Source organism: Callospermophilus lateralis, chromosome 6 (genome assembly GCF_048772815.1).
Source record: "Callospermophilus lateralis isolate mCalLat2 chromosome 6, mCalLat2.hap1, whole genome shotgun sequence".
NCBI classification, from domain to species: Eukaryota; Metazoa; Chordata; class Mammalia; order Rodentia; family Sciuridae; genus Callospermophilus; species Callospermophilus lateralis.
Window position 1 is genome coordinate 103,190,304 of NC_135310.1, and position 14,352 is coordinate 103,204,655.

At 42.4% G+C, this 14,352-nt stretch overlaps 1 protein-coding gene across 2 annotated transcripts in view; it reads left to right on the forward strand.

The window, feature by feature from the left end:
• Positions 1–14,352, forward strand: part of Tram2 (translocation associated membrane protein 2) — a 79,865-nt gene that overhangs the window by 35,151 nt on the left and 30,362 nt on the right. For both annotated transcript variants that reach the window (XM_076858605.2, XM_076858607.2), the window contains exon 2: positions 5,445–5,508. In XM_076858605.2, the coding sequence (XP_076714720.1) occupies positions 5,445–5,508 (64 nt within the window). The remainder of the gene's footprint in view (positions 1–5,444; positions 5,509–14,352) is intronic.

Consider the following 14,352-nt stretch of genomic DNA (forward strand, 5'->3'; position numbering starts at 1 on the left):
CAAACGGTGGGGAAGCAGCAATACATTTTAAACTTGTGGAAAGACCTCTCAGGAAGTTTATTGGTGTGAGAATGTTTTTGGCATAGAAGTGGAATCAGAAAATAATGGCTTTTTGGAGCTGGGTATAGGCAGGATCTTTAAGAAAACCACATCCTTTCGCCTTATCCTTTCCATACTTTTTAAAATGGGTTATTGTTAGTATACCTTATAAGGTTGTTGAATTGCATGTGATGATTTGTGTGAAGTCCCTAGGACCATGCCCAGCACTGAGTGAGCCCTTCATAACTTTAACTCTTGTACAAGGAAACGGGTTAAATACCTTGCCCAAGATGACCCAAGCAGACAGTATGGAATTCAAGTCCAGCACACTTAGCAGAAAGCAGAAATGTAACCAAAACTTTTAGACTAGTTGCAACCAAGGGCTCAAGTTCATGTGCCCCTAATGGAACATGGCAAATGGAAGAGTTTTGGGATTATTAGGACTAGACAGGCACATGCAACATCCCTGACTTTATGTTTGATGCCCTGATTGAGTTAAAATTTTAATGAAGCGCTCCCTCTCTCTCTTTCTCTCTCTCTCTCTGTGTGTGTGTGTGTGTGTGTGTATGAGAGACAGAGAGAGAGAGGTGGCCCCTCCCATGTAATTTAGTGTTCTTCTTTGCATTAATGTATTAGCATGTTGTCACTTTTAACCTTTCACCCACTGAGCTTGGCATTTAAAATGCTATTAAACTCAATAATGTTTCCTATAAACAGCCTTAGAGGGATGAGAAATAATTGGAATGACATTTTTAATAGGCCCTGTTTCTCCGCCCTCTGTGCTACATGAACCCAGCCAGTGCTTGCGGAAAGGGGCTTGATAATCATTTGGTACCTGGTCTGAGGTCAGGAGAGGGTTAGGGAATGAAGATTTGGGGTTCCAAAGGGCCTTTGAAAGCAGAGAGTGTTTTTCATGCTGGACAAGTAGAATTGCTCTTTTTTGACTAATGTCACCTTCTTTTTCCTCCTCTTTCTCTTTCTCTGCCCGCTACTTCTCACCGCCCACCTCTGGCTTCCTTTTTATGTTACCATTCTATTATTTGACATATTGTGGGTTTGCTAAGCTTGATTTTGGAGTAAGTTTGTAAAACTGAGTTGAATATTACCTTTCCTCTTTGTGTAGTTATGAGGTCTTAGGAAACAACTTTGCCTGTCTGTGCCCCAGGGTTAGTTTCTTCTTCCATAAAACAGGAAAACTGATGCCATTTAGCTCAGATATGGTAAAGTGGGAGCAAGCATAGCTACTTACAAAGAAAGATGCATGTTTTAGAATTGGTTTCTGCTACCACTTCCCATGGGGTAAGGAAGGAAAAATGTTAGATCTAGTATTTTTGCCTTAATTCAGGATCCTAAATCCTGTTCTCTTAGAATCATGTTCAGAAAACATATGTTAAGCATTCATCTGTGGTTACCAAATATCACAGCTGCTTGCAGGATGAGTTCATCAAATGGGTATTTATGGGATAGCTACTACATGCTCAATACTGGGAGAGATCTAGGGATGGGAAATGTGCACAGGAGTATAAGCATGAGCAGGTAGCAGGTTGCAGATCATGTAGCTGAGCAGAGCTCTGGCTCTTTTGCTTGATTACTGTGACCAGATATCAAGCATTTATTACTTAGTGTAACTGTGTCCTCCATACCTTTTGCAGCTGTACATTGAGGATCATCATCAAGGCAGTTGAGCTCCTCTCCTTGAATTTGTATTCCCATGAAGGGAGAGACAGTTTTAAAATGAAGACAAATTCCTTAGAGTTGTCACTTGAAATGACAGAATTTCATGGTGTATAAATTATACCATAATAAAGCTGTTCAAAAGATCTTGGACCTTGTGGAGCTGACCTTCATGTTTGCCCTCAAATATTTGATCCTCATTATTTGTGGATTTTGTTTTTGCAAATTCACTTACTTGTCAAAATTTATATATGACCCCAGAACTAATATTTGGCTTTCATGTGGTCATTCACAGATGTACACAGTGGGGCAGAAGCTTCAGGTTGCCCAACATGCATGTTCCCAGCTGAGACGAAATGAGGCCGTGCTCTGCCTTCTTGTTCCAGCTCACATACTGTGAACAAGTGTCCTTTTTGCAGTTGATTTAGTGCCACTTTTTTTTTCTTTTTGCATTTTTTATGTTCTTGTTGGTATTTCAGTGTTATAAAATGGTCCCCAAATGACGTGTTGGAGTGCTGTCTCATGTGCCAAAGCACAAGATGGCTGTGCCTTATGGAGAAAATGTGTGTGTTAAATAAACTTGATTCAGGCATGAGATATAGTGCTATTGGCCATAATTTCAATGTTAAAGAATTGACCCTATACATTAAGTAAGGAATTTTAAATGGAAGCACACACACAAAAAACAAGATTATATATTTATCTGCTGGTAAAAAAGTGTACAGAGGCTTTTAGGACCCTACTTCTAGGTGCAGTGTTTTAGTATTCACTGATTCCATGTTCACAGTGACTTCATAGAACATAACTATCGTGAATAATGAGAATTGACTGTATATACAGGACGAGAAAGAATGTATGTGAAGCTCACAACCAAGTTCTGTCTTCCTTTAAAAAAAAAGTAAGTGTAATGGTTCTCAGACTTGGCCACCAGTTGGAATGTTCTGGACAGCTGGACAAAATGCCGATGCCCCTGAGGGTCTGGTTTAATTGGCTGGGGTGTGGTCCGGGCATAGAGATTTTTAAAGCTTCTCCAGGATTATAATTGTAGCCAAAGTTGAACACTAGTGCTATACACATTAAATAATAGTATTTCTTAGAAATGGACACCAGCCAACCTCAGGAGGCTGATGACCCATGAGAACTTCAGGGCCAGGACTGCAGGAACCAAAGTAGCAGACTCTGTGGGTTTGTAGCACTGTCTGGCACTTCCTCCAGTCTCGCCTAGGAGATCTACAGCCCAAGAGACTTGAGTCCTGCTGGCTGGGCTCCTGTTTTGGGCAGAGGATCTATCTCTTTCATTCTCTCAGGAAGAAGGTAGGCACCAGAAGTAACCCCACATGTACCCTTTGCCCACACACAATGGAGGAGAAGCATTTCCCTAAGGAAGCCCTTCCACCCCACAGATTAAGAAGATGAGAACATTTTCGGAATGAACCAAGTTTGAGAGATATATGCTGGGGCAAGATAGAGTGTTTGGTTAATATTTTCTGCCTGCCTGCCTTTCTCTTCTCTACTTCCTTTTTCCCATTTCTTCTGCCTCCTCTGATCTTTCCTCATAGGGATTTTAGTCTGTGAAGACAGAATTTAACCCTGAAGGAGTTAATGCCAGATAATACAGAAAGAAAGGTGGTTGGGTTAAGGATGAGCACTATGAGTAGTTCAGACAGGGGTGCCAGAGTGATCTGGAAGGACTTTGTGCTAGAGATGGATTTGGGTGGTTTAGGAGCTGGGCAGGTCTTAAGGAGAAGGCTATGTGTGACGGGACAGCTTGAGTGACAGTGCTGGGGATGGCTCCCACTGGAGGCTGGGGAAACATTTACAGGTGAGGGAAATAGATTGGGCTTTTTGTTTTTCATCTTATTCAGTTAGAAGTTACTGAGCACTTTATGCATCTGGGTTAGGTACTGGAGAGCACATGCGAAGATAAATGAGAAGCACAATCTCCATCTTCCAGGAGGTGATGGCCTGATGAAAGCTATGTAGAAATGATAACAGAGGAGTGTGGTACTGACCTTCCAGGGAAGGACAGACCATTCCTTGGGAGCATCTAGGGAAGGTTTATTGAGGAAGTCACAGTTGAGCTGGTTCATGAAGGATGATATTCTGATTAGTGATATGTGTGTGTGCGCGCGGGTGCGCTTGCAAGCAGAGATGGGGTATAGGAGAAGGAGAATACAAAATGAGAGGGGTCAAAGCCCCCCAAAGGAAGAGGTGAGTAGAACATTTCAGCTGAAACCCAGCACATCTGTTCTAAAGAAAATATAGACAATTGGACTGGAAGATATGTTGGGGAGATTGAAGAAGGCCTTAAGGACCAAAGTGATCAAATTTTGGGATGGGGATTGAGGAAGACCTGCATGTTTGGTGCTTTATTCTCCAGAGTGCCTTCTCATGACTGATCCCATTTGGGTTTTCCCTGCACACTTGTAGCACATGTTTAAGGCCTTAGCACAAATGCATGAAAAGGCTCCCCATGCATCGCCTCCTGTAGGAAGTGAATGACAGCCCACTTCAGAGCCACAGATCTAGTTGGCTGGGGATGCTTTTTCTCTTTAAAGGAGGGTAGGCTAAGAACAGTCCCCTCTCACTGGTGTGTCTGGAGTTGGAGTGACATGGGGAGTCTGTAAGCATCTTTTCTGTATTTCCATTACTACTTTGGCCCCCTGCCCACCTCACACCATGTGCAGTCTTCTGACCTCAGTATTTAGAGGAAAACCACTAGCCCCTTACTGAGGCCCTCTGGGAAAGTTACTTCCTTCTCACCTAGCCTTGGTGCCCCTCTTAGAACAGGGTAGGTGATGGTTCATAGCCCTGGCTGCACATCTGGGGATCTTTCAACAGCATCTCAAGGTGAGTTTCACTCCAGACCAGCTAAGGGACTACAAATAGCTCCAGTCTTATAGATAAGGATGCTCAGAATGTGGAATTGCTGATGGCTAGCAGAGCCAACATCTGAACCCAGACAGTTCTTCAGTTCAAGCTTCAAATCCCCACATTTTGTCATCTCTCCTTTGCTGGCTAAATTGTCACAGTACAGATTTAGCTATTAATAATCAGGTGACAACCACACATTTTTCACAGCCCACCAAAAAATTGAAGGTAACTTTCGAAATAAACAAGCCAGCAGTGTGGGATGTAATGTTTTGTACCATACCCCATAATAGGTAGATGTGAAATTAGCAGCTGGAGTTCTCTGTTTCTGAAGCTCAGGTTTAAACTTCTGGGGTCATTGTCCAATGTTCAGGAAAAAAAAAAAAAAACAAAACCCAACACTGGAGAAACATCAGGTGGGTCCTAGGCCCCTTGAAGTCTGTGACCTCATCTTCCACAAAGTTGGGTGCATAGAATGAACTTAATACACACATGCATGCATGAATGAATGAATAAAATGATGAATGAATGAATGACAGATTTGTACCCCTCCCTTGTGAGCTCTAAGCCTGCCGAGTGCAGCTTGTTTCATTCCATCTGCAGTTTATACAAGTCTCAATACCATCTGGAGCCCAAGGTTTTTTTTTTTTTTTTTCTCTGCAGGTATTGGGAGGGATGTCATTAAAGAAAAATGAAACAAAAATTGGTGCTAACTCTGCCTTAGGTAAAACCCTTCATCCTAGAGGTCTGGGGTCTAAGATGTAAAAGAGATAGGCTCTGGGAACTGGTAGCAGACTCCATTTGTTTCTTTTGATGTGGCCAAGAAGTTAAACTGGAGCATTTTTTCCTTTGTTTTGCAGGTTACAGCCAAGACTGCCTTCCTATTTATTTTACCTCAGTATAACGTTAGCGTGCCTGCAGCAGGTAAGAAAAGCACTGGGCTCTATCTTGCCTGGTCCTGTTAACCCTGAAGGACTTGGAAAACATCCCTCTCCCCTGTGCAAGTGTGACCTTTCAGTGATTTCATCTCATCCTCCTAGTGCAAGATCAGCGAGGGGCTTCCCTCTGTGCTCCAGCTGCAGTTGTCAGAGGATAAGCAACCTGGATTGCTTCCATTTTTGACTCCTCTCCCTAGAGCCTCTAGTTCATTCTGTTGGGGACAGAACTTACAGCACCATGACCATTGATCCCTTCTCAAGAGAACTAAAAATCTTCTTAATTTTCTCAACAAGGAGGGTGGCCAGGATGTTTCATTGTGATGGTGCATGGAGATCTGCTCTGGGAACAGAGCGCTGCACGCTGACTGGATTGGGGTCGGGAGTAAACCCAGACCCAGACACATGTCTTGACAGGACTGACAGGAAAGCCATTGACCCTGGCGGTTGCACCATAATCTGACCTGCAGTTGCCATGTATTTCTGGGGAGCCTGTGTGGTGCCTGGTATCAGGTCTTCATAAGCAGTTTCCAGAACAGTTGTGGAGCTGCATCTCTTTAGCAGCAGAGCCAGGTGGGCACAGAGCTGGGCTAGTCTAAGCTGGGATGAACTGGACAGAGAGCTCACTAAAGGGGTAGCTTCTGCTCACCTCCAGCCAGTTGTTAGCACATAGTTGTAATCAACACAGGCTGGCTGAGAGCTTTATTCCCCCCACCCCCCAGAGAATTGGAAGAAATCTCTAGGTAGAAGTGCACTGATTTTTAGAGATTATAGCTCATCAGTAGAGCTTGTGCTTAGCCTGCACAAAGTGCTGGGTTTGATACCCAGTACCAAAAAATAACAAACAAACAAACAAAAGATTTAAAGTAACTGGACATGGTGTTATGTATCTGTATTCCTAGCTACTCAAGAAGCTGAGGCAGGAGGATTGCATGTTTGAAACCAGCCTGGGCAATGTAGGGAGACCCTATCAATGGAGAATGGTGGAAGAAAGAAAGGGGGACAGAAGAATTTGTTTTTTAAATGTTGGCAACTAATTTTGAAATTTTGTGAGCAGGCCACCATTATGTGGACCAAACCAACACATCTTCAGGCCAAGACCAGCCCTTGGGCCTTGGGTCTACAGTGGGCTTCTCAGCTCCCACCCCAGGAGCCAGGCATCACTTTTTCTTATCTAGAAAGTGTGGGTGCCCACTTGTTGAACAAGGGGAGGATGTTTGCTTGCTGAATCTAGCTTTCCCCTAGAGAAAGAGAGGTACATTGCACTAGAGAGGTACATTGCCTTGACATTAAGATGAGTTTTCTCTCTGTGTCTGACTCTACCAGCTACTAGTGGAAAGATTTTGATGGCTAATCCATGATCCTGTGGTCCACAGAAGATGCAGCCACAAGTCTTTCCTGGGCCCACCTGTCCCCTGCAGTCACTGGCCAGGCTTTGGCAGAAGTCATACTTTTGGGGCAGCCAACTCAGTTCATTCATTGAAGAGTCAAACTGAAACACAGTGACAAAATAGGAAGAAAATTCCATTCCTAGGAAGGAGAGACCATGAGAAAGCATGTCTCAGTCTTAGAGAGCCAGAAAAGACCACCACAATGAGCCAGAAAAGGCCACAGGTAGCACAAGTGTTCAGGAACAAGGCAGAGGCCTGTTGGTCCCATGTCATACTCCAGCCCTGGTAGGCATAATGGATTCTGTTGCTCAATGCCATAATGGTCCAAGGTCAGAGTCATGTTTCTTTTACTCTGTCACTTAAAAATCCTGAGACACCTATATATATATGTATTATTTAATGAATTTTTTAAAAATTAGTTGTTTTTTTAGAAACTGTGATAAAATAGCAGGGCATGCACCTGCAGTCCCATCTCCAAAAGGGAAAAAACAAACAAACAAAAGGTAGTAAAATATGCATAACATAAAATTTACCATCTTTTTTTTTTTTTTTTTTTTTTTTTTTTGAGACAAGGTCTTGCTATGTTGCCCAGGCTGGCCTCAAATCGTGGGCTCAAGTGATTCTCCTGACTACCTCTGAATAACTGGGATTGCAGTCATGTGTCACTGTACCCAGCACAAAATTTACCATCTTAACCATTTAGTATAGTGGCATTAAGGACATTCACATTGTGGTATCATCCATCTCTAGAACTCTCTTCATCTTATAGAACTGGAACTCCATACCCATTAAACAACTCCCTGTTCTACCCTCCTCACAGCCCTTGGAAACCTTCATTCTACCTTCTGTCCCAATCTGATAACACTAGGTGCTTTATACACACAGAATCATATAGTATTTATCCTTCTGTAACTAGGTAAAATTTATTTTTAAGTATTTTTCAGAATGTATTTATATGAGAAATATATAACTCTTCGAGAAAAATGTATAAAATACAGAAAAACATAAGAAGATAGAAACTACACATGGACCCTACACTCAGCAAAATCTTTAGTTAAAACATTTTTGGGTGAAACACTTTTTTTGTTAGTAGAATGTAGTATATCTTTCCCGTATTATTGATTATTATTCCATTCAAAAGATATTTTAAAAGCTTTATAGTGTTTCTTAATAGGGACTACCACAAACTGTATAGTCAACTTCATATTATTGGATATTTAAGTTTCTAGTTTTTATTGTAAACTATAGTGAACATTATTGCAGCTGGATTTTTGTGTTCTTTCATGATTATTTTCACAGGATAAATTCCTACTGCTAGAATTTCTGGGTCAAGTATAATAACTTTTTAAATATTTTAGATGCATTTCCAAAATATCCTGTTATCTAATACTTATGACCCATAAATTCTAAGTTTTTGAGGAATTTCTGTAAACATAAAAGTACATAGGCTTTTCATTTTTTAAAGGTCAGCATGTCAGTTTGTAAATTTATAGAGAGATGTTCAACTATCAAATACTGTGCTGGTATTTTCATTTCATTTCTTCCCCAAGGCAACTTATGTGGAATGCCAGATTATAACTCAACACTAATAATTTGCCATGAGAAAGTATTGTCCTGGGAACCATATCAGTTGATGTGCACGTGCCCAGGAAGTTCTTTTATCATAGAAAGAGCCTTCTTAGAGAATCAGCAGACAAGTAATAACCTACTACGTCTGTCTCACAGCTGAGGTGAGAGGTGTAGGCTGTGTGCTCCAGGACCAGACCAGACCTCTGGACGTGAAGAACTCGTCATCTTGGGAGTGCCCCTGCCCATCTCATCCTGTCTTCATGTGTTTAACTAGTTCCGTGATCAATCCAGACAAGTATTTGTGTGTCTATTGTGGGACAAGCCCTACATGGAAAGCAATTTAAGGGAGAGATAGATAATAAATAAACAGTACATAATTATAATTGAAATAAGGTCATAAAGGAAGTATACAAGGCTGTGTGATTGGTAAAGATGAATGGGTGAGAACAAAAGTGTTTTTGAGAAGCTGACTTTTGAGCTGTAAGGGGTGAAGGAGGGTTGTGCTTGGGGACATAAAGAGGGATCTGGGCAGAAGAAAGCCTTCCTGAAATAGGAATTCACGTGTGTAAAGGCCCTCGCTAGAGGAACAAACACCCAGCGTGTTCTAGTGACTGAACACAGGCCAGTGTGCCTGCAGCCAGCCAGTGTTGGCATTTTTCCAGGGTGGGACTATTGGATTCTGCTTCTGGAATCCTCCTCCAGGCTTGCAGGAGGCCCAGGTAGAGGTATGTTAGAATCCATGCTAGACCAAGGGGGTTTCAGTTACTTTAGAAGGAAAAGATAAAGTATTGTTAGTCTATCTGTTTAAATCTTGCCATTTGGGGCTATTCGAAATATGACAAGAAGATAATCAAGAGAGACAATGAAATCAGAATAGCCTGCTTAATTCTGTTTTGAGCTCCTTAATCACCAACCCAATATGGTAATGTTTGGTTTGTAAGAACTGGAGGAAAGCAGACTTCTCATGGGAAAAAAACACTTTACAATAACAGGTCTGTTAAGGCTGTGATTTCTAAAACCCTCCCCCAAAACTTTTTCAGGGCTGGGAGAACTTGGAAATGTCTCCTTTTTTGTCTAACTAGGGTAAATTCTGACTTCTAAGACTTCTTTAAGTCCTGTGTAACTCACTCAATTCAACATTTACAATTGAATTTTAGTAGAGGAGAGACTTTTCATACAAAGTGGTCTATTGTTTGTAAATGCCTGTCTTCCTTTCTGAGACTTTCAAGTTCTAAGGAAAAGAGACACAAGAGTGACTTTGAGGCATTTTCTTGACTGCCTTGTTTAGCTGTGACTCCCTCTTTTTCTCTACTCTGTTCTTCCAAGCTCTCAGTCTTGGTCTCCTAGAGCTATGGTAGCAAGTATGATAAACTGAGTGGCTTCAACAACAGAAATTTATTGTCTCAGACTAGGGAGTCTAGAGGTCTGAGATCAAGGGACCAGCAGGGCTGTGCTCCTCTGAAGGTGCTGGGGAAGGGCCTGTTCTAGGCCTCTCTCCAAGCTTCTGGCAGCTCCCAGCTTGTGGTAGCATGTCAGGCTTCACATGTCAGTCTCTGTCCAGATTTCCTGCTCCACTACATCCTCATCTTAAAGAATTAATCTGCAAAACCCTATTTTCAAATAAAGTCACCATGTGAAGTGTTGGGAGTTAGGACATCAGGTGAATTTTAGAAGGGACATAATTCAACCCATACCACCAGCTACAAGCTTAGGATTTTGTTGCATTATGATCAGCAAATTAAAATTAAGCTCCAAGGAGAGACAGACACAGAATGATTATAATGATGCTTGGCATTCTAGTGGAGTTACCACCACACGGGGCTCCTTGTGGTTGTCTTGATGGTATACAGTGATGAAGCAGGATGAGTTGCTCCTTTTTACCAGAGCCTTGCTCTTCTTATTTTTACTTGCCACCCTGTTAGGTTTGCCAGAATTAGCAAATAAAAATCTAACACTGCCAGTTAAATTTAAATTTCAGATAAATACTAAATACTTTTATTTTTAGTATAAGTATGACCTAAGTTGTGCATGGGACATAATTACACTAGAAATTTATTCTTTGTTTATCTGAAATTCAAATTTAATGGATTTTCTCTGTCAACCATACACCCTACACAGCTCTTGAAAGGAATAAAATGTCAGGTTTCTGTTCTTACCATTAGAAATTCTTGGTCTTTCTTTCTGATTAAAATACCCCAGAGTGTTTGGTATTATGGTAAGAAGTTATATATAGACTATAAAAGGTCAGAAAATAATAGGAGTTTGAGTCTTGCTATAGGCAGACCCAAGGCTTGCTGGCCTCCCTTGTGATAGAGAGCAGGTAAAGGTCCATTAGAGTCAAGCTTATATTTCCATGATTGTTTAGGTTGTGCCACTAATATGCTGAGTTGTCCTGGACAAACCATTAATGTCTGGAGTTCCATCCCTCATCTGCAAATGGAGAGCAATGGTCACTGTCTTAACCCCAGGATTTCCTCAATATAGGAAGCCCGAGGAGTCCTCTTAAGTGTCTGCTACTCAGATTTTCCATAGACCAGCACCATCAGCATGATCTGGGAACTTGTTAGAAATGCAGGCTGTCAGGCCCTATTATAGCAGAATCTACATTTAACAAGATCATTAAAGTTTGAGAAGTTGGCTATAGGTTACATGAGTGAAAAGCTCCAATTAGGTTTTCAAATAATCCTGAGCTTCTAACCTCAAAAGTAAGATGGGAAGACCCACCAAATGTAATAATTCATTTGCATCTTTCTGTCCTCTTCCAGTTTTGGTTTTTCTATAAATACTTGTTCTGGCACTGGGTAGAGAGAGGTGGGGAGTAACATTGAGTCGATTTGGTTTCCAGCTAGAGCTGCAGCTCCTTAGGAAGGGAGTTTTGGTAGCTTTGATGTTCTTGGGCCTGCTTGGTGCTGCACACCTAGAACAGAAAGGCTGAGCTGCAGGGATCTCTTCGAGGAAGGGCTTGTTTTGCAGTGATCAGAGGTGACAAGGAACTATCCCCTGGCTCTGTTGATCCCAGTTAGTTTTATCACTTCCATCTGTTTTGTTGCATTTTGCAGCTAAAGATAAAAAGCTTAGGAACCTCCCACACTATAACCTGGTGATTGTTCCCACAGCTGCTTCTAAGATGAGACACACTGCTCTTATAAACCACTCAGACAGATGGTTTTAAGGCCTCATTCAGTCAAAGACCATTGTCCAGAACTCAGTTTCTTATTTCCTTTCCTGGCTGGCAGAAATTAGTGTTGTGCCATATACTTGAAAGATTGGTATCACATATCAAACTGGGCCCCTCTCTGTAAGATGAGCTCATGGGAGACAAGAAAGAGAAGAGTCAGGTGGGCAGCAGTGGCTCTGGAGATGGAAACTGAACTTGAATTACAGATGAAGCTACCCATCCTGAACCTGTGGCCCTTAGAACTGAGACTTGAGCCTCATCTAGCCTGGCCTGATACTTTTATAGTCCAGCAAATAGAGGCTCAGTGGTGATTATGTTCCCAAAGATGTACTAGTAAGGGCAGAGGAGGGGCTGGGCTGCCCACAGACTATGCAGCACCAGAATCCAGGGAAACTTTAGCAAGGCTGGGTGTTGGGCATAAGGGGATGCCCACCAATGAGACAGAGACCTGGCTCTGTCCTCATCCTGTTGTGCCAAACAACCACCAAGATCATCTCTGGCCTCAAGGTTCTGTCTGTATGATTAGGGAAAAAATAAACCAGAGTCACTACCGTGCCTGGCTGTAGGAAGCCTCTACCTAACAGCTAGCCTGGACTTGATTTTTTTTTTCCACTAATTAAAATTTACTAGGTGTAACTATTGTGCAGAAAAGTGGACAAATGAGCAGTCTGCTTGATGGATTTTCACAAATGGAACACATCCATGCAACCTGGAGGGGTCCCCTTCATTACAGATGAAGCTACCCATCCTGAACCTGTGGCCCTTAGAACTGAGACTTGAGCCTCATCTAGCCTGGCCTGATACTTTTATAGTCCAGCAAATAGAGGCTCAGTGGTGATTATGTTCCCAAAGATGTACTAGTAAGGGCAGAGGAGGGGCTGGGCTGCCCACAGACTATGCAGCACCAGAATCCAGGGAAACTTTAGCAAGGCTGGGTGTTGGGCATAAGGGGATGCCCACCAATGAGACAGAGACCTGGCTCTGTCCTCATCCTGTTGTGCCAAACAACCACCAAGATCATCTCTGGCCTCAAGGTTCTGTCTGTATGATTAGGGAAAAAATAAACCAGAGTCACTACCGTGCCTGGCTGTAGGAAGCCTCTACCTAACAGCTAGCCTGGACTTGATTTTTTTTTTCCACTAATTAAAATTTACTAGGTGTAACTATTGTGCAGAAAAGTGGACAAATGAGCAGTCTGCTTGATGGATTTTCACAAATGGAACACATCCATGCAACCTGGAGGGGTCCCCTTCATTACAGATGAAGCTACCCATCCTGAACCTGTGGCCCTTAGAACTGAGACTTGAGCCTCATCTAGCCTGGCCTGATACTTTTATAGTCCAGCAAATAGAGGCTCAGTGGTGATTATGTTCCCAAAGATGTACTAGTAAGGGCAGAGGAGGGGCTGGGCTGCCCACAGACTATGCAGCACCAGAATCCAGGGAAACTTTAGCAAGGCTGGGTGTTGGGCATAAGGGGATGCCCACCAATGAGACAGAGACCTGGCTCTGTCCTCATCCTGTTGTGCCAAACAACCACCAAGATCATCTCTGGCCTCAAGGTTCTGTCTGTATGATTAGGGAAAAAATAAACCAGAGTCACTACCGTGCCTGGCTGTAGGAAGCCTCTACCTAACAGCTAGCCTGGACTTGATTTTTTTTTTCCACTAATTAAAATTTACTAGGTGTAACTATTGTGCAGAAAAGTGGACAAATGAGCAGTCTGCTTGATGGATTTTCACAAATGGAACACATCCATGCAACCTGGAGGGGTCCCCTTCCAGCCTAGACTTGATTTTAACCTGTTTCCCATCACATCCTAGAAAATTTATCCCACTGAGGGTGGAGCTTCTAGAGTCTTAAGTGAGCAGAACCCCCCAAGGTGCTATGGCTGTTGGTTAGCCAGCTCCACGCCTGCCTGGACACTGCCTTTTCTTTCTCCTTTCGCTCCCCTACCGTGCACCCTCTGGCCCAGACCCTACCTCACATCTCTCTTGATTGTCATTGCCCCATTTCTTCTAATCATATCTTTTCTTCTTTTTAGCCAGGATTTTTTTTTTCCCCTAAGCATGTGTTCTTGTAATAATTTTTGTCCTCAGCTTAACAACAGGTCTGTTGAAATTGTTATTTTTATACAAGTATTGAAATGCCCAAATTTTAGATTTTTTGTTGTTGTTGCTGCTGCTGCGTGTGATCCTTGAGAGGTTTATTTTTCCTGGATGGCTCTCAGTGAGTTTGTTTTTTTAAGCATTCTTTGCATTTGGCAGCCTGTTGAATGCATGTGACATGTCTGGGGAGTGTCGTATGAAGCCACAGAATTGTAAACTGCTGTGGGTCTGTGGTCTGTGCCTGGCACCTAGAAATTCTTGTTGTATTTTTTGCCTGAATCCTACAGGGAAGGCTATATCCCTATACAAAGAAGTAGTGCCTCCAGAAAACAATGCAGAATTTTAGGGCTTTTCTTACCAAATTTACTTTAACCTCATTCTCTCATCTTTTTCCATCATCATTGTATTCTTATCTTCCTATGGTAGTATAAAATTGGAGAAAATAGATTCTAAACCACAATATGCGTAAAAATGGTATCTGAAAATCTTCCACCTAGATCTTTCATTTTCTGGGCTATGTGTGTGTGCGTGCGTGCGTGCGTGTGTGCGTGCGTGCGTGTGTGCGTGCGTGTGAGTGAAAGAGAGAAT